At 35.3% G+C, this 21,667-nt stretch overlaps 1 protein-coding gene across 2 annotated transcripts in view; it reads right to left on the reverse strand.

Annotated features, from left to right (window-relative positions):
* Positions 1 to 20,580, reverse strand: part of DARS1 (aspartyl-tRNA synthetase 1) — a 77,059-nt gene extending 56,479 nt beyond the window's left edge. The window contains exons 1-5 of one of the 2 annotated variants that reach the window (XM_090279514.1): positions 20,368 to 20,432; positions 20,054 to 20,149; positions 18,556 to 18,613; positions 15,219 to 15,311; positions 5,987 to 6,089 (exon numbers count right to left, since the gene is read on the reverse strand). In XM_090279514.1, the coding sequence (XP_090135640.1) occupies positions 5,987 to 6,089; positions 15,219 to 15,311; positions 18,556 to 18,613; positions 20,054 to 20,131 (332 nt within the window). In that variant the 5' untranslated portion in view covers positions 20,132 to 20,149; positions 20,368 to 20,432. Of the gene's footprint in view, positions 1 to 5,986; positions 6,090 to 15,218; positions 15,312 to 18,555; positions 18,614 to 20,053; positions 20,150 to 20,367 lie in introns of both variants that reach the window. The other variant, XM_090279520.1, reaches the window with a different exon arrangement.
* Between the last annotated feature and the right edge of the window lie 1,087 nt (positions 20,581 to 21,667).

Consider the following 21,667-nt stretch of genomic DNA (forward strand, 5'->3'; position numbering starts at 1 on the left):
TAAGAATCTATTTAACATGGCATAGACCAGTGGTTCTCCAACTACTTCATGGGCTCTCTTTGGTGGAATAAAAAATGCCAGGAACCCTCAGTGAGCACTTAAAATAAACAGCATTAATTTAAAGTATGCAAAAACTAAATTGCAGACATCTGATTTACTGTATAAAGCTGTAATTGATCCAATTCTATATTTAAGCTGTTTCTGTATTTTTACAGAAATGTAAATGTGAAGAATGCCTGTTCACAATTACATAAAGCATTAACTTTGAGGTTGGTTCAGAATAATTAGGCGTCATAATGAACCAAAATTCTGGAAAAGAGCAATCCAAGAATGACAATTTAAATAAAGTTATCAGTCAATACTTCTATAAAACTATCTCTTGTTCATGTGAAGGTTAATAATGTAGCACTGTTAACTGAAATTTTGATAAAATGGGTATCTAATCTGCTAACTACTGCAACAGTCTCCTTGCCTGGAAATGATTATACTTATTAGTGATTCTGTGGCCCTTAACAGACAAAGATAGGATTCAATAAATTTGTTTGAATGGCATAAGCTATTAAAACTTTAGAATGCCTCTTTCTAAGATTTTTTTTTTTTTTTATAAAGAGGGGAGAGGAAGGGGAAAGAGAGGGAGAGAAACATTGGTGTGAGAGAGAAACATCTACTGGTTGCCTCTTAAATGCGCTGTAACTGGGGATTAAACCCACAACCCAGCAATATGCCCTGACTGCACGATGATGCCCAACCAACTGAGCCACACTGGTCAGGGCAGGATGCCTCAACTATCCAGTACACCTAGTAACCCAATGCATTCAGCATATGTCACTATTCAAACACAGTGAAATCTTCATTTATACAGAACATGGACATCATTTGGCATGAACACAATTGTAAATATGACAGTAAATGCTAAATGGAAGCACTAAATTCAAACACTTATTCTCTAAGGCTTTAAAATGATATAGAATAACACACATAACTTTAAGACAATAATAAAAATGTACACTAAAATTTAAAAAATATAAATACTTTCAGCCTCCTAAGAACATATCCCAAAGAAATGGAAAGAGAAACTGATCAGTGAGGACCATGAAGAATATGGGCTTAAACTAAGTAACAGAAAACAAAAATTTACTAAATAAAGCCAAAGCTTTTAGAATCAGCAGTAAAGTAAGAAGAAGCTATTGCACATATGCAGAGTCTGCCCAATCTGAAAAGTGTATCTTGGGAAGTAGTGGCAAGTAACACTGTAATGAGGAAACCAGCAAGCAAAGTTAATATTGGACATGGTGGGAAATAGAAAGCCATTAAAGATTTTAGATAAAAATAGGACTTAAAAAGAAACTTCTGGCAAATATGGACATTAAGACAGAGTAGGAAGAGCTTATACAGATCAATAAATACTAGTTTAATAAATTACTGGACTACTTTGTTTAAACCCAACATGTGGCAGAAATTATAAAGAGCAACACTAAAAAGAGAAAAAAAGAATGCCAGATACCTTAGAAAACTCACTTAGAAGACTACTCTCAAATGCTTTTTAAAACATCAGTAAATTATAGTATTACTATCATTGTAATGACATAGCTGAAAGTTGGATTATCTTTCATGCTTCAAAACACAGAAAGTTCATATGAGCCACAGTTAAGGATTTTTGTAGTATGGTATAACAATAATAAGTTAATATAGTTAGACCATAGCAAATTATAAATACTCTTGCTTTTCATCTGTTAATATCAAATAATTTCTTTTTAAAAATCTTATTGTATTTTTTCCCATTACTATTTAACCTCCTTACATGTCCCTCCCCCCGCAATCCCCACACCGTTGCCTATCTCCATGAGTCCTTTTTCCTTTTTGCTCAATCCTTCCACCCCCTAACCTCCCCACCCCCAACAGCTGTCATCCTGCTCTCTATCTATGAGTCTGTCTCTGTTTTGCTTGTTAGTTCAGTTTGTTCCTTAGATTCCACATGTAAGTGAAATCATACAGTATTTGTCTTTCTCTGACTGGCTTATTTCACTTGGCATAATGTTCTCCAGGTCCATCCATTCTGTCACAAAGAGTAAAATTTTCTTTTTTTTTTATGACTGAGCACTATTCTATTATGTAAATGTCTCATAGTTGTTTTATCCACTCATCTAATTGATGGACACTTGGGCTGCTTCCGTATCTTGGTGACTGTAAATAATGCTGCAATGAACATAGGGGTACTTATGTTCTTTCAAATTAGTGTTTTGGGTTTCTTTGTATATATCCAGAAGTGGGATCACTGGGTCAAAAGGTAGATCCATTTTTAATTTTTTGAGGAAATTCCATACTGCTTTCCAAAGTGGGTACACCAGCCTGCATTCCTACCAACAGTGCAAAGGGTTCTCATTTCTCCACATCCTTGCTAGCATTTGTTGTTTGTTGATTTACTAATGATAGCCATTCAAACAGGTGTGAGGTGGGATCTCACTGTGGCTTTAATTTGCATTTCTCTGATGATAGAAATTTCTTTTTATTGTTTTTTTATGATTTAACAATGAACTTACATCTTAAGTTCTTATTTTATAGAAGTGCCAGCTCACAAACTGCAATGACAGAGCACATGACCCCAAAGATAAATGTATGTTAACTACCTTAATCTTTGTTTTCACAATGGAGCCAAGGCACACACATTTTAAATAAATTATATTTTTAAGGTTAAGCCTAGCCAGTAAAGACGATTTTTTAGGGACAGGATTTTTCCTAAATAAGTTCTGAAAATTCTTTAGAATTTAATTATGACTTTACTTGATTTATTATTATTCATGAATAGAACAAGTCATTTTCACTTTTTTTTTTTAAAGAGTTTATATTTATTTTTAGAGACAGGGGAAGGGAGGGAGAAAGAGAGGAAGAGAAACATCAACATGTGGATGCTTCTTGCGCACCCGCAACTGGGACCTGGCCTGCACCCCAGGCATGTGTCCTCACTGGAAATCGAACTGGCGACCCTTCAGTTTGCAGGTTGGCACTCAATGCACTGAGCCACATCAGCCAGGGCAGAATAGGTCATTTTCTAAGTAAAAATTTTTGTGTTTTTAAAAAATCCTCACCCAAGGATGTTTTTCTACCATTGATTTTTATTTTAGAGAGGGAGGGAAGGATGGGGAAGAGGGAGAGAAGAGTGGGGAGGGAGAGGAGAGGAGAGTGGGGAGGGGAGGGAGAGAGAGAGAGAGAGAGAGAGAGAGAGAGTGAGAGAGAGAGAGAGAGAGAGAGAGAGAGAGAGAGAGAGAGAGAGAGATTGATGGGCTATCTCCCCACATGCTCCAACCCAGGCTCGAACCAGCAATGTAGGTGTGTGTCCTCACTGGGAATTAAGCCCACCATCTTCTAGTGTACAGGACAATGCTTCAACCAACTAAGCCACCTGGCTAGGGCACATTTTTCTGTTCTTGAATTTCTTCTTTGAAAATTAGTACTTTGAATATAAGACCATACTACTAGCTTTTGTCATAAAGGCCATGTGCCAATTTGTGAACTATCTTAAAAGTATAGTCTAAAATCACATTAAAAAGACAAGCTGACTGACCTCCCAGAAGCACAAAATTATTTTCCTAAGAAAATTATCAACCAACCACAAAAATGAAAAATTCACCATTTTTCACCAGAGTGTCTTAGTCAAGAGAATTTTCCGTTTTTACAAGGTAGCAAAAGCTATTAACACATTTACTCTTAATTACTCCGGCCAGATAACATATGAGTAGTGCCAGAAGTTAAAATTGGCTCCAATCACAAACCAGTCAAAAGCTTTATAATCTGCAACAGCTCTATTATTAACCATCTTTTCCCACACATCACTAATTATATAAAGTCCATTTTTAAGAGACTAAAAATAGCTACATGTTCTTTGTTAAAAAAAAAAAAATCCAAGTCACAACTTAATAGTTCTGCCTGAATTACATCTAGATCTTGATTGAGTTCCACTTCAGGATTATGAAATCCAAGTTGAGTTACCTGAATTCTTTTCTTGCCTAAAAGAAATATCCCTCTTACGCTATCCCATTTAGATGAAAGACTTCTTTAATTTATATATTATAATGGCATTAGTGAATTAAGTTCTGTTTGAGAGACCATTTGCAAGTAACTATTCCAGTTAGTGCTTTGGTTCATATCTGATAGGGTCAATTGCTATTAGTCAAGTTTCTGAGAAAATCCAAAATAATAAGAAATAACTATTTGTGGACTCTTTTCATGTCTACTTCTAAAGACATCAAATGTTAGTAGAATGCCTCTTAGTAAATATTAAGGGTAAGTGGGATTTTCAAAAGATTTTTAGATTAGAATCTTTTCTTCAAGAACATAACAATGAGCTTACAATGCAGTGTAGTGTAAACAGAACTGCCATCTTCATATATTAGTTTTCAGAACCAATTAAAATATAAAAGACAAAAGACATTAGGTTATTTTTTGTTGATTTGAAGTTGACCTCCCAGTATTTTTCAGTATTTAATATATTTAATATATAATTTAGCATATATGTCTGTAGTTTCCAGGGGCTCTTTTTATTAGAAGGCTCTTTATATAAACTTTATATAAAGGGATGAAGCTTATTTATGCTCCACTTCATAGGATATATATATTGACCTTAAAAAGCTAGATGATATTGCGCAACCCAGAAGCACAAACACTTACAGACTATGAGGTGAAAACCGCAAACCTAATTACAAGATACAAATAGAAGAGATGAAAATGACAGTCTGGGCAACTGGACTGGGAGACAGGGAGAGATGGGGTTATTACAATAGTAGTACTAATACTATTGAATTAACCAGTGAATTGATGCAATTAACGGCATTGGAGTTTTTAAACCAGAGTGCAGGTACTGCTATGATACAATAAAACTAAATTTGATGAATACAGCTCTAAATCAAAACCAGTTGCTGGGCATTTACTCGCTATATTAAAACCCTGTAATATGAGATGATAAAACTGAATTTGATAAATAAATCTAAACCAAAACCAGCAGCTAAGCACCCATGGTATGTAAAATACTGTGCTGTGGGGGAGTTCAGGGGGGCCCAAACATAAATTAGGGTGTCACATTAGATAATTTTTAGTTTCTTTCTAGTTGTAAACTGATAATTTTATCTATATTACCTCATCTTTTAAAGCATACATCTAAAGAAAAGACATAAAAATCAATAGAAAAAATATAACATTTACACTAGATTAAATTTCTTTCTTTGAAAAACATGCCTATGAAGGATTCTTATTACTTAAAATGTAAAGATCATCAATTTTCCAAGTCTTCTTTGATCATTATCATGGAAATAAAATGTTAATTGAATTGAGAAAAACATATATACAAAAAACATGAGCCATATCACCAACTATTATTACCTTAGAGCCACAATATGTATAACCACTATACTATCTCTATATCCTGCTTCTTGTAAACTGAACAAAACAATGCGCTTCTACAGGTACTCTGAGCCAGACAGCAAGACTTGGGGGAAGAGAAAGAGAAATTTTTACTTTTTTTTTTTAACCCTTTGGGTGTCAAAGGTAAAAGATATGTTTTACTTCCTTCAGGAGAGAATCATTTGTGAAATTACATTCTTTTATTTCATACACTTTTATTCAGTTAGAAAACTTGTTGCTTAATATGCAAATAAAACTGTGGGAGGGAGGAAATTAGGCTCAACAAACAACACTATAAAGTTGCTCTGCTACACTGAGACTGCCAGGCTTTTTGCTGCTCTACTCGAAAGTAAATGTGACTTGTCTGTAGAGAGTGCTGCTTCAGCAGTTCTGAATGAATTTCAAGCCTGTGCTCCATATTTTCTCTTTTGTTAAATTTAATGTATTCAGTAACAGTGAACTGACAATTTAAATAACTACATTTTTAAACAAACGGAGCATTGATGTTAATGTATGAAAATGATCCAAACCCCTGGGAGTCTTGGTTCCCACCATTGTTTATTCTGACAACAGGATATAATTGCTTACTTACTTGGCAGCAAATTTAACCATCTGCTTGCTTGCATGGTCTCCCACTGCCACAAGAGCCTGGACATTAAACTGCTGCTGACGTAGGACTAAGAAACACTGTTTTCCTGAATAAGACAGAACACAAAGGTATTAAGGACACATTACTTCAGGTTTTACAAAAAAGAAAAATGCTCCTCTACTTTAAAATGGGGCAAAATTTACTACATTCATCAGGCATGTAACACACGTATATGCAGCTTTCACAGTCAAAATACTCATATCCAATTGACAAGCTTTAAAGAAACCCAAGTTCCTATTATGAGCAACAAAAACGCTTTTAACGTTTGTTTTGAGAACACAGGCAAATCACTAATTTAAAAATATTATAAATAAAAAAATTATTTTGTCATTGCATTGATTTATTAAACAAATTTCAAGTAACTTCAGATCACTTCCAACATTCATTTAATAGCGAGTATATTCTACAGGCAAAGGCGCTATGTTAACCACCATGGGAGCTTCAATGATGCAACCATGGAAGTACTAATGAAGAGCTTAGTAACAAGAACACAAGCATTCTCCGAGGGTGGTCCATTTTACTTTCTACCAAAGTACATTTTAAAGAGCATTTAGAATGACAGGCTTGTTTCTTTCATGTTCTATTTCCTTCACTTTTCCTTTTACCAGCTTCCTAATCCTTCATCCTTTACAATAGTTCCAAATATTTTTACTCCAAATAACTTAAGTTTATAAAAGATCATTCTCTTTATGCCCTATAACCAGTTTTATTTTTACATATTCTGGGCCCCTTGACTTTCCCCTCCTTTCATAAGGAACCATCATTCCTTATTCTTAACCTTTTGAAAACTATTATTCATAACAGAGTCCAGTCACTACGTATCCCTGTGACATCCCTTTCTTCCAAAGCACATCCTTTTTAAGTCTCTGGTCAAGTTTTGGGGAACTACTTCCCCATAAAACAAGATAAATCTTTTCAAGACCTCTTTTTTTCATCAGCTTGTCTTGTAAAGCATTAAAAGCTGATTTTGGTTTTTAAACTGAGCATTATGATTACAAAACTAACAGCAAAAAATGCAAGCAGACTTATAGTTATTAATATTTTCAACATACAGTATTTCAAAATGAAAATCAGACAGTGATCATGAGTTTTTTAAAAAAAAAGGACAGGTTGTAAAACAAAGTGCCAACACAAACATCTTCTATGGACTTCCGAGTCATATACGATTAACATATTTTTACCACTAAGTAGATATTCATTTTCTTCCCTTTCAAATATGATCCAGTCACAAAGTAAAATTTTTAAAAAGAAAGTTCCATGTACTAAAAAAATTCAAAGGGATTTTAAGACACTGAATGGATAAAGACTGATAAAGTTAGACAGAAATCTGCATATGATCAAAATGACATTATCCCAAGAACCACTGAAGCCATAGCTAGATATAAGCCTATATAGAACAAAATGTTAACATGAATTGAAAACCAACATGCATGACTTATTAAGTACTTTAGTTGCTCTAACAGGACAGAGAGGCAGCATAGACTTAGCTGCATTACAAAGCCGTCCCCCAGTGAACTCTAATACTACACAAAAGACCTTGAGAGAAAATGGAGAGCACTATAGGGCATACAAATGGTGATCACAGGAAGAAGTCTCCAAGTCAGCACTAGAGGGGCAACATTTAGTGTCAGGGTCTGGTAAAAAGTAAAAGCTCTGAAATCTAAAAACCCAGGATCATATTCAACCTACTATTTCTTATGAAGGAGGCTGTGGGAAAATTGTTAAACCACACTATACCTCAGTTCTTCATCTGCAAAATGGAAAAAATAACAGCTATAACTCGTGGGGTTTTCCTGACTTTTCTTAAATTATCTTGAAAATTATATAAGTAATATATTTAGACTTGTGACACCCAATTAATGTTAACTATGAACATAAATGTTAATAAAAATTCACTAACTATAAATATTAATGTTAACTACTACTATTAATAGAAGCACTACCATTGGTTCTCTATTTTGAGGATTATCATTCTTATTTCACACATGGATTACTATGTGCAAAAACTATGCCAAGTGCTTGGAACACTAAATAAATATTTGTTAGACACTCATGATAGACTACTACATGAAAATGTGATAAAACCATACATAAGAGTGTAATCCCAATTTTGTTTGTATAAAAAGCATATTAAAATTGATTGTGAAGGGGGAAGAAATGTGGCTACTAACAGATGGTGAAATACCAGTCAATTATCCTGTTCTTCACCTTTGTCTGTATTTTCTGAACTTTCTACAATAAGCATGTACTACTTTTCTAATCAAAAAAATATTTTTTAAGACAATGATACAATCAGAGAGGTAGGTATAGAAGAAAGGTAAGGCTTATTATATATGCTGTCTACAAGAGGCTCACTTCATATTGAAAGACACACACTGACTGAAAGTAAAGGGATGGAAAAAGATATTTCATAAAAATGTTAAAAAACAAATAAACACAAGCTGGGGTAGCAATATCTATACCAGACAAAATAGACTTTAAAACAAAAGCTATGTAATAAGAGACAAAGGACCCAGCAATTCCACTTCTGCGTATTTATCCAAAGAAACCCAAAACACTAAATCAAAAAGACATACATCCATATGTTAATTGCAGCATTATTTACAGTAGCCAAGATATGGAAGCAACCCAAGTGTCTAACAACAGATAAATGGATAAAGAAGTGGTGCATATACACGATAGGATATGACTTATCCATAAAAAAGAATGAAATAATTCAGACAGAGGAAGACATATGCCATATGATTTCACTTATATGTGGAATCTAAAAACAAAATAATTGAACAAGCAGAACAGAAACAGACTCAGATACTCAAAGACAGAGGGAACATTTTGATGGCTGCCAGACAGGAGGGGGGTTGGAGGGACAGGTGATAAGGGTGAAGGGATTAAGAAGTACAAATTGATAGTTACAGAATAGAAATGGGGATGTCAAGTATAGCACAGGGAATGTAGTCAATAATACTGTAATAACTGTGTATGGTGTCAGATGGGTACTCGATTTGTTGGGGTGGTCACTTACTAAGTTACATGTTTAATCACTGGATTGTACACCCAAAACTAATATAATTTTGTATGTCAACTGTAACTGAAAAATAAAAAATCGTCTAAAGTAAAAAAACAAAAAACAAAAAACATTCAACACAAGCAGTAAGTAGAACCTGGGAAGCCCTAGGAAATTAAACATAGAAGCAAATGCATTCCCTAAGATTTGACATGCCTGCTACTGAAAAGAAATCATAAAATCAATGGTTAGGGAGAAGAATGTTTACTGTTCTCTTTTAATGTTTAATCTGTTCATTGTATATAATTCTAAAAATTAAACCTCTTCTTTATATAAAAAATGTAATAGATGGGGAGGAGCAAACGGGCAAAGGAAAAAACAACCAGATCAATGGAGCATAAGAAAGAATTGAGAAGAAATTCTATTTCTAGATGGAATTCAGAAGTTTAAGGAAAAAAAAAACCCAACAAATAAAAAACAGTAAAACAAAAAGGGGAACTGAATATTAGAGTATACAATAGAGAATGGGAGAACTTTCTCATTTAAAAATTACAGAATGTCTATATACAAAAAATTAAAAGAAAACACCCAGGGAAAAATATGTACTGAATGACATATAACCTATATGAATTAATATCTTTAATACACAAAGACCTTAAAGACATATATGTAAAAAACACTGAGATCCCAACAGACAAAAGGTCAATAGATTAGAACAGATAATTTGAAAGAAAAAGAATAAAACCCTAGTAATGAAAAAAATGTTATTGGAAAAGAAAGTAATTCAAGTTGAAGCAAACAATGATGACATATTATTTACCTCTCAAGTTAGCAAAGATTAAAAAATATGTAATACTATTCAGTGCTTGGGAGAATTAAGTGAAAAACATTCCTATTGCTGATGGCAAGGTAAACTTACCCAATGCTTTCAGAGAACAGTTTGGCAACAGGCATTAAACGTCTTAAAGATATTCTCTTGGACTCAAGAAATACATTTTTTAGAATGTATATTAAGGAAATTAAGTACGGAAAAAGTCTCAGTGACAAAGGTGTTCATAACAGTGTTACTTATATAAGAGAACTAAACTTCTATTATCACTCACTTTATTTAATGTAGTGTTTACTAGAGGAAAAGACCTACATGTGACTCTAATTCCATGGTCTCCAAACTTTGTGTTCAAAGCACTTCCAATACTAGAATCTTGATGGTCCACTCAAAAAAAAAACACAAAAAAATATCAGTACTGGTTTTCTGATAAATTCAAGTAGTTTTGAGACCAAGTTCTTGCCAGGTCTTAGTAAACAAAATTGTTCTTTCTTTGGCTCTGGTTGGTAATAACACTGCACTTGCATAATCTGCTTAGTCAATGATTTGCAAGCTACTATTTTACAGACACTGGTGAATGATAACAATAACCAAAGTGTGTATAACAACTTTTATATAAATTTAAAAAAACAAAGGATATACCCATGCTTGTAAATACATTTTTTTCCTGGAAGGACCCACAAGAAACAACAAGGGTTATTTGGGGTGGGTGAAGAGATTGTGATGGGATAGAGGAGCTACAATTGTAAGACTTCTATTTTTTATTTTGTATCTTTCTGTATTATTGAAATATTTATTTTATTCCAAGAAGCAAGTATGTAGCTTCTCAGTTTAGCAAAAAGTCTTAAATGCACTTGTTAGTATAAAAACTTTATAGGACATATAAACCAACTGCTAAATATTGCTATGCTTCTTCTTGGAACCTTCCAACTAGGAGATAGTTTATAGAAAGATACAGAGTTAATGTTCAAAATAGCTGAATGAACATAGTAACTTTAGATAGTTTAAATTTAAGTTATTAACAGTTAAAAATTTGTGTTAAATTTTGATTAAGTTTTTAGAAGTCCCTTATTTCTTAAATTTCACAAAAGTACTGTTTTAGAAAAATGTAAAGTTGGAAACCTTTTATAGCACCAGGGGTGCAATCTTTATTTCTGAGCTTAAGAATAAACACGGTAGGTAGTCAGGACAAAGAAGTTTATCCTCAACTCCATTTTGGTGATGCCCTGAATGAAGTGGGCCTTTGTGGAAGAACTAGGTTATAAAAAATGTGAGGCAACCTTATGTTTTGATCTCTTCCTATACTGTCTTTTAGCTTGCCAAGCTCCTGAATTCATTATTTAAATAATGTATCTTAACTCCCGAATTCCCAACATTAACATTTTCCTACATCATTTATGTTAATTAGGGAATAAAGAAGCAAAGACCTGTTTCAAATACTTTCCATTTGTTATTTCCCCTAAAATATTCTTGGCAAGCATGTAAGTTGAGGTTCTGACCTTTGATATTAAAAATCCTAAATATCTGTTTACCAAAATAATTTAGCTATTTTCAAAGTGTAAGTTTTCAGGAAAAAGACTGTTGAAAGAGAATTATTTTATGTCAATGACTTTCATGTAGTATGTATAAAATTTGAAAGGAATGACTGATATTTCAATTACTTTCAATATACAGACTTAAGCTCAAAAGCTTTCACAATGGAAAGGAACTAATTTTAAACATTAGCATTAAGAGTTAAAAAGTTTCTCCTTCCTCCTATGTAAAACTTATTTTAAGTATGTGACATGTAAACTTACTTAATATTTAAGAATGTAAAAAACACTGCCTTTTAAGGCAAGATATATAGATATATGTTATGTAAACACAACTTCTTTTTGTTTGCATAACAGGATTCTAGTCGTCATACTTTTCACACTATGATTTTGACACTTCCATTTCCTTATTTATAGTTTCTTACAGCTTTGCTCTACTTGAAATTGCTAGCAAAGTTTGTTTTTCCAAAGTTGATTTTAATGTGTTATTACTTTTGGAGTTAAAGCACATGAATGATACCAAATAAGTCATATTTATTGACATTTTCGTAATGTAAGATATGGGAAGAAAGGAATAGCAGCAATCAGGGTTTTGGAAATTCAAAGCATAAGATATCATTTATATTTTTTAGATAATCTACTTTTGCAGAAATAAAAAACATTGACAATCACTATTAGCAAGATGTGAAACAAATAGTACTGTCATATACTTGTAGGGTAGCTGAATATAGCTTTATTGAAAGGTTATTTTGGTATTAAAATTTTTTAATATGCATATGCATACCCTTCAACCAGCAATTTCACTTCTAGATATCTATCTTGGAGAAATACTGCCTTATATAGATCTGTAACTAGTATCATGAAAGAATCTCCAAGATTCTTCACTGAAATTTTAAAAAGTTGCAGAATAACATGTAAAATGTGTCATGTATATAACAATAAGACGAATTAAAACTCACAAGTTGCAGAATAACATGTAAAATGTGTCATGTACATAACAATAAGACGGATTAAAACTCACAAAACAAACAAAAACCTGTATATCTGTGTGTGTGCATGCACATACATATATTAACAAGCAAAATTTTTGGAAAGATGTGGAACTTATTAAGAACAGAAAAGGTTGAAACAGGATAGGCAGAAAAAAAGACAAAAGTGAGTATCATTTCTGTATTCTTTGAAAAATTCATGTGAAAATATTACTTGGGTAACATATCATACACACATATAAACTTAAAAACAAAATAAGATTTTCTAATTAAAAATTATGAAGATCAGATTAATGCAAAATTCCAAACTTTTTTTGAAACTTAACCTAATACTGTAAGAATGCCACCCATACCTTTGTCAAATTCAATTTATTTCAAGGATCTACAAATGGTTAAACATTAAGAAATCCATTACTGTCGTCGTCGGCAGCCGTCCGTCTCGAGAGACGATGGTGTAGCTTCTTAAGAGTCTATCTGCACCGCCGAGAATGGCTGTGCAGTCCGACTCGGGAGTGACACGGTATCTGTCTCCTCCCGTGTTGAATCACATCTTGCGATGATGCTGGAGTGTCCTCTCCAGTGAAGCTGAAGCTACAGAGCCTGGGCAGGGTGATATGGAGGGTCTGCTGTTGCCCATGCAGCAGACCCCCCCTCTCTTCGCAGCTGAAGGGTCCAAGGGAAAGACGGAGTCAATACAGCTTGGCTTCAGGTGCGCCGCAGGAGTTGCCGGTGTTGACTACAACGTCAAACCGCCTTAGGGACTCCGGCTCCGGATTTTCTGTCGGGGTTTACTCCCTTAGCCTTTCCCCTGAAGAGGTATGCCGCAAGGCAGCGGAGGTTTTTTTTTTTTGGAGTCAGAGTTATATATATATAAATACTAAAATAAGTGTAAGGTTCCTACTTCGTGGATTTTCACCTATCGCGGGGCAGGGGGTGTCTAGAGTGTAATACCCATGATAAGTGAGGGAATATGTGTACTGTATGTTCCTTTGTCCTATGCTTTCCTTGTAAGTTGGTCGTTAGATCTAAAGGCTTAATGAGATTCAGGTATAATTTTTTAGGCAAGACTACTTCATTGGACGGTATAGTATCCTTTCATGAATGGACATAAAATATTTCTGGTTATCTGTTTATTCTGTTATTAGAAATCACTGATCATCAATGTGCCTAGATAATTTTACTAGGGGCAAAATTGGTGATAGTCTAACATTCTTTTCTTTAACTTTATTAGTTGAAAAATGCTTCTCTAAAGAAATATTTCCTTAAAAAATAAAAAATATATATATAAAAAAGAGACACTTTCTCACATCTACCATTTGGTTAACTACTGACATACAATTCATACAGAAATAATACTTTCTCCTTATTCACCAGTTTCCAAAATAATGAGATGTTCCATTGATGACCAACTAGATTTTCTGTTTGTCTTAGCATTATTATATACTTATGGATTTAAACATACCATAACTGATAATGTTTCAATTCATGCAGTTATCCTTACTGATACTCATATTGTTCCATTTTGGGGACGGGTGTGAAGAGAAGAATTCTTGTTTCAGCCTTACATATGTAGCATGCATTCTACCTTTTAATTTGCTAAATAACCATGTCTAGGAAATGAAGTGCCTATTTGGGACAGAAAAGTGGTCCCACACTAATGGGAGAAAGACAAAATTAGGGATTACAATACAATGTGATTTATCTGTTGGTAGAACAAATGGCCCAACCTTTCAGGAACGCAAGCCAACATTTTTTAAGAAGTTACAACTCCACCAGTATTCTTGTCAAAGTCTGTTAGTAGTCATCCATTTGGGGGGAGAATATTGAAGAGTAGACAAACTCTTATAATAGTGATCCTGAGAGAGTGAGACACATGTATAAAATGTTGGGATTTTTAAAATGAACCCATATTAATTCTATAAGTATTTTAAAACACAATGCAAGAAATGCTGTAACACAGAACATATTAAATACTGTAGAAGTAATTACCTCTTAGGGAGACAGATGGTGTCTTAGAAAGCTACTGGATTTTGTCTATATTCCATCAAATACTATGAGAACTTGGGCAAGTAGTTTTATCATTCTGAACCTCACTCTCCTCATTTATAAAGTGGAATAGCAATGTCTGTTTTGCCTACTTCACAAATTTGCAGGAATGATCAAACATGAAAACGTGTGTGAAAAGCGTAAAGTCATAAACTAATGTCATCAATATTTTTAGACAGTTCTGAACACTAGGCTAAGGCAATTTTCCAAAAGGAACTCAGTTTGTCTAAACTACCCTTCTTTCTTTTCTGTTAATGCTCAAATTCTTAGTACTGTCCCAACAGAACTTTCTACAATGATAAAAACATTGTCTTTGTGTTGTCTGTGCAATATGGGAACCAACAGTCATTGTGGCTATTAAGCACTCAAAATGTATCTAGTGACTGAGCTATTGAAGTTGTTTTAATAACTTAATAACTATATGTAATCAGTAACTACTGTAATGGACAACCCAATCTTAGCCTTATCTCTCCTCCATCTATTTCCCTAAATATTACAAATATAAGAATATTAACAAGTAAAAAGCTTCTCAAAAACATTCTTTACCTTGAAAAATTAAACTCAGATTTCATCTGAATTGTTAAGGTCAAATTATATTTAAGGATGTCTTTTAAGAACCTAAAATTAATTAACCATGGATTAATATTTTACAGTGACTTAAGAAATAAAACAAGTGTCTTTGTTTTAAAGACTTACCTTGGTCTGTGAAATATATGCAAAACAAAAAATTCAGAGTCCTTACAAAAAGAGCTTTCTTCAGGCATTAAATCGATCTTACCTTTAGCTCTGCTTGTATGAATTCTTGCTCGCACCCAAACCACTTCATCAGCTTTTTGTACTGTCAAATCACTAACCCGAACCAAAACTCGATCTACAGTAAATAAATAGAAGTTTTTGTAATTCAGAATTTACAAAGAAATCATAATTATTTTGCTTTGAAAGCCAGCATAAGTACTTCGTATTATCTTAATTTTCAACCTGACACCTTTTTAAAACACCCTTCATATGCAATTTGCCTCATTTTGTGAATTTTACTTTCTAAATATATCTCTAAAATCTATTCAGTTCTCTTTTATCTTCACTACCACCATTTCGAACCGAAGTACTATTATCTCTTGCCTAAGTTAGAGCAATAACCTTCTACCTGGCAATCCCTGATTCTCTAATTCAGTCTACATTGGAGCCTAAGGGATTGTTTCAAAATACAAATCTGCTGAACACTTCAGTGACTTACTTATAAGGCCTGTTCTTAAGTGGACAGGTATTTTAGCTTGCCTGCTAAAGTAAGTCAGTTAGCCATAGGGGAGGACTCTCTGCCAGGCCTGGATAGTAATGGTAGCTCATTCCCTAGGACACAGTGACTTATCCAGGGAAAGGCATGTTGCTCAAACTGAGCCCTTCTCTGGAACTTAATATACAGATACTGGGAATGAAACTCTCCCCTGGGGTTGCTGGGCTGAGATGGTATAGGCCGAGGGCTGTAGCCACTAGCTGTCCCACGACCTGAGTTTGTAGATGACAGAATTAAGCCAATAACCCAAGGAAAGCAGAGCCAAGAAGTGCACACTGAAAGCACTGAAAATACTACCTGAGCCTCTAGATCTAATCACACCTTATGCCATCTCATTTTGTTTCCTACAGTTACATAAGCCAATAAATTCTGGCTGTGAGGTCCAACAGTTATATCCCCCCGTACTAATAACAAAGTACTACATCCATCTAGAGTCCCCAAACAGGAAAACTGTGACAAAACAACTATTATGTGAAGATAGTGATATGAAGCAGTCATGATCCAGAAATCATTTTATTTTAAAAATATTCAATAATTTGAAAAATAAAGAAAAACTTTAAGTATTAGTTAAAAACAGTATATTAATAGACATGACATAACATCAAGAGTAATAAAAGACCTCTTTCTCAAGGGTTATGTTGCCTAATTAACCAAATTTGTCAATATCTTGTGCAGTAAAACCTAGTTACTAAAAATACCTTCGGAGGGTATTTGAAATTAAACACATTTATCTACTTTGTCTACATGTACTTATAATTTGTTTCTTGAAGCACAGATGTAGCTTACAGAATTTGATTTACAGGAGAATGCAATGGTGCTTACTGCCAAAGGCAGAGAACGAATAAGGAATATTAAGCCATTGGGCATCACAAAAGAATTTCTACAAAACATTACCTACGGACCTCATGAGATAAACCAACTTCTAAGTACACTGTGTTAACTCAGGCAAAAGAAAGTGTGAAACAAAAAAGATAGACAAAACAGCATAAAAACTTAAACAACAGATTTGGAACTGCCAAGACTGAAAAAGCCAATAACTTACTAACTAGGCAATAAAAACTCAGAATCAAATCAATCATAACAACACAATCTGAGTAGACTTATCAATAAACATCATGATTAGGGTAATTTTAATAGTACTTTGAAAAAGAAAGAGCAATGACCCTTCTTTCATGTGGTATTCCAACTAATCAGCACTGGAGTTCTCAACCTTTAACATATCTACACATACTTGAGGCACATATCACTCTCCCACCAGTATGACTGGCTTAAGCAATGATTAGTGGCAGTACGGTTTCAGTTTGAAAAACTACCACCTCCTCCACACTTTAAAGTCACTGGCATTAGAATAAAGAAATCTGGAGAAATGGCAACAAATGGGGAAGGAAACTTTGCCTGAACAAAAGTATTAGAATTTTAGCACAGGTGAAACCAAAGGCAGAATTTTACTGTCTGTTATATTACTGTAACGGGATTACTGTACATACATAGTTTTCTTTTTTTCTGGTGCGAAGAGTTTTTAAGTGGAAGACAGTTGTCTGGATTTGCCAGTCAAATGGGAACAGTAATTATGGCAAAGGGTGATTGGAGTTTATGTAACACTGGAACTCCAGTGGGCTTCTTTGTGTTAGAGCCCAAGAAGTCCAGTTCAGGAAGCTAGTTAAACTAAAAACAAAATCTCAAATGACCCCTCCTGTTTGTCCTGGCAGGTGAATGTCATCTCCAAGCTATACTGCTTCTATCTCATTTTATACTCAATTATTTTACTTCACCATCTGTATCTTTCAGAATGGTTTATTTTTAGCAAATAATTTTGGTCTTTTATTGCACACTTTCCCATAAAGTTGGGAAGGAAAGTGATTTTGTGATCATGCAATAAACTAAATCCAAAATAACAATAAAATTGATGTGGAGGTATGTGATTTCCAAAGCATAAAATTCACAGGCAAGTCTCTAAGTTAGAAGTACTTAAGTACTTCCAATGAGCCAGAACTTAAAGGTCTGCAGTTGTAACAAAGACTGAAAGACCTAATTTGGGCTTTCTACCAAAAGAAAAATGATTGTTAAATAGTTGAGTAAGATAACTTGTTGAAAATACAAAAAAATAAATAAATAAAATAAAATTTAAATTTAAAAAAAAGCAAAAGGCAGGCAAACGTTTACAAATAGAAAACCTACAGGTCTGAGAGAAACACTTAACATGTGACAAGTCAATTTCAAAGAAATCTAATAAAGAGGGAAAAGTAAAGACGGTAGCTTCATGAAGCATGCAAAAAGGTTGCATATGATGAAGGCAGTCATTATTAACCATTCTCTTATCTCTTAGGGAGGAGTTAAAACTTAAATATTTTACCTACTTACCTAGGAATATCTTTTTAATAGTTTAACATTTAAAATATATTCAGTTAGTCCTGGCTGGTGCGGCTCAGTGGATTAAGTGTTGGCCTGCGAACCAAAGAGTCGCTGGTTCAGTTCCCAGTCAGGGCATATGCCTGGGTTGTGGGTCGGGTCCCCAGCTGGGGCATGAGAGAGGCAACCACACATAGATGTTTCTCTCCCTCTCTTTCTCCCTCCCTTCCCCTCTCTCTAAAAATAAATAAATAAAATCTTAAAAAATATATATTCATTTAACATTATTTTCTTCCCTTTCTAAATCAGGGACCCTAACCTGATGATATTTCTATAGGGTTATGACATCTGCTTGGGTTATTACTGTGATTTAAGTTTTTCAGAGTTAGGCCAACCTTAATTAAAACTTCATGAAGAGATTTCCTGGAATTAGAAGGAAAAACAAAGCTTTATTTATTATCACATAGCTACTAACCTGATTTTTCTTGTGATTGTATCATTGAAGATACTCCATATCTTCCTTTAGCATAATCCTACAAAAAATGTTTTTGAATTATAACTTATTTAAAAACTAATAGCATAGTAAACACATAAATACAAATAACAGAATGTAAAAATAAATTTCTTTTACCTTTCAGGACCATTTTATTAATTCAAAGGGTCATAGTTTTAAAGTGTGAAAATCTGTTTTACCATTTACATATGTACTCTACCGAAAAAAGGATAAGCACCCAGTTAGTTTCTGGTTACTTTGTTTTTAAGATTACTACTCTTGTATGGATATATCATACATAATAGCACTCTCAGGTAAAATTTACACATGTACAACACATCTTAAATACCTTCTTCAGAATAAGAATGAACTACTTCAAGCAGGGATATGAATTTGCTCCGTGAAGGAGTAGGAAGAAGTACCAGTTTTATTAACTTCCTATTACAGTAAGAGATGTTCAAAGAAAACTAAGATTTTGGGGTAAGCTTTCTGAGCACCAGATGTCCACATTTTTAGAAATTGGAGATGTTGGATATAAGCTAACTACAACTTTCCTTTCGGAAAACATTAAAAAAAAGAATCCATTAATTTTCTGTTTCAAAAATCAGCTTCAGCATACCAGATTGCAAGTGACAGTATCAAATTTCTTTTTACAGATTTGAAGTCAGGAACAGGAAACAAGAGATCTAGGGTCCAGACTATTATTAAAATACTATACTTATTAAGTAGATAAGTGGCCTTCTATTTTAATCTCATTTTACCTCAAAAATGATCTTTTAAGATATTTCTAGCTATGACACAACTGACACAATGTCTTCCTTATACAGAGACCTGAACTGCCTGCAAGACTGCATTAGTTTACATAATTAATCAGACCAAGAATACACAAAGTAATTTCCTCAGAATTTACTAGATAACTTTATATGTGAAAAAATTTAGTTTCACATAATCTATAGCTATCTGTTGGAATCCTCTCCTTTAAATCTGAGGGATACTGGTTTTTTTTTAAACCAAAATATCCAAGCAACATTAAAGCAAGTTAAAATGACCTATTCCTTGTGTAGTTTACCACAAATTCGTAATTCCACAAGAGAAAAGTTAGGAGCCAGATAGTGATTAAAGGCTCAGTTTTAATACAACACACTGTAGGGCGGTATCAAACTTTCATTTCTGAAAAGCACTGAAGGACCTCTGGGTGTAATGAATACCCACATGATCTTGGGTCACTTCACCTCAAATGCATTCTCTGCAAACTTCCCACCTCAGAGTCACTTAAGATGGAGAAGTAAAAATAAAATAAGTGTTCTTTAAAGCTGTCATGGAAAACGGTCATTAAACATAATGTCAGGCCGTCTTACGAAGTAATGTCATTACTTGCAAAAAGTATCGGGAACACGAGGACTGAGTATATATCGATTACTAGTGGGCATTAAGATTTTCCGAGGTGGTGGCGGTGGATTACGCGAAGGACGTGCCTAACCTGGGAGGCTTCAGTGTGACCCCCGTCGCTCCTACTTCCGGGGTAGGGGTGCTTCATATCCAACCCACCCCACGGCATACTTCCTGTAAGCTAGGCCTGTAAGAAATGCGATCCGGAGTGGGTCTGGCCACGCTGCTGGGGCAAGAGCCCTGGAGTCCCGGTGAGGGTTCTGGGGGTCCGGGCCCCAGGCCCGCGGCCTGCAGGCAAGATGTCGATAGGACCCCAAGGGCAGGGCCCGCTCACCCTACTCCCTCCCTCAGCGCGATCCAGCCCTGGGGTCTGTCCTCCCAGGCCCGAGGAAGATGGAAACCCACTTCCGCCGCGTCCATGACCTCCCGCGGCTTCTCCTGAGTCTTGCGGCTGGCGCTAGCGCTGGGCATCGGGACAACGGGACAGGGCAGCAGTCACCACCCTCCCTCGCAGACTTCTGTAGGGTAGGCCAAAGGGGCTCTCCCTCCCGCACAGTCTCCACCCTCCCTGCACTCTAGTCACGGCACAAGCTCTCTTGGCTTTGCGCGGAGGGTAGGCTCCGGAAATATCGCGAGAAGTGCAACTCTCTCGAGATCTCAGAGCGGTGTAAGGGGCGCGGCCTCGCGCCTCCGTCTCCTCTTTTGCCCTGCTCCTACGAGTGTTTAGCTGGAGTTGCGGGGAAATCCCAGGAATTGGCTGTAGTCTCCCGGGATTGGTTCTGAGGGGCGGAGTCCCAGGGTGCTAGTTGGCGCGCGACTGAATTTTTCAGCCCAATCCCAGCTGCAGTTTCGGCTGGGTTCTCTCTTCAGTTCAACCGCAGATTGTTCACTAAATTTATACCTCTGCTTTTCCTCCCTTGGACTTTCTCGCCTTTACGCTCCCCAGAGACAGTGTAGCTTGCCTGGAGTCATACTGCTTTTTTGTGTATTGGGACGCAGGACTGCTGGTTATAGATAGTTGGCTTGCTAAGATAACAGTAGCGTACGGGTCACACGTGGTAAGCGAGTTGTAAACACAAGGGCACCACCCGCCCACTCACACAATTGCACTGATTGTCTAGATCGGTTGTATTGCATAGTGTTGGCTGTCCAAGGGATGAATCTCCCTAAATTAGGCTTAAGAAAAAAGTCATTCATAAGGCTTTTTATTGTAATTGAAAGTACAGTAACTTGGGGGATTGGTTAACTACTGTCTCCCTGCTAGACATTTTTGCACTCCGTTAAGTTTTAACTATCTTAGTGTCTTAGCCTGACACAAAGCAGCACAGTTAACACTTGTTAAGGAGTATAGATAGACCCCAGGACAAATGAAAGCGCTCTGGATGCAACCTCATTCATGCCCTGGGATACAACAGTAAGAAGACAGGCATGGTGCCTGACCTTGAGTAGCCTAACTGTCTGACTGCAGGTGTGAAGTAGAGGTACTAGGTACTAGGAAAGTTTCTTTGAGGGTATTCACCTCAGTCTTCCCTGAGGAAGTCACACTTAAGATAAAATCTAAAGCAGTAGTAGGGGTCAGTCAGGTGAAGAGAGGCTGAAAGAATATTAAAGGCAAAAGGGGTTGGGAGAAAAAGATCATATTTGCGTTTTGGATGTAGAGCCTATGTGATGATTTTGAGACATTCAAGAAGAGATATCCAGGCCA

This window comes from Furipterus horrens, unplaced genomic scaffold, assembly GCF_987537825.1.
Source record: "Furipterus horrens unplaced genomic scaffold, mFurHor1.1.pri manual_scaffold_1, whole genome shotgun sequence".
In the NCBI taxonomy this organism is placed as follows: domain Eukaryota; kingdom Metazoa; phylum Chordata; class Mammalia; order Chiroptera; family Furipteridae; genus Furipterus; species Furipterus horrens.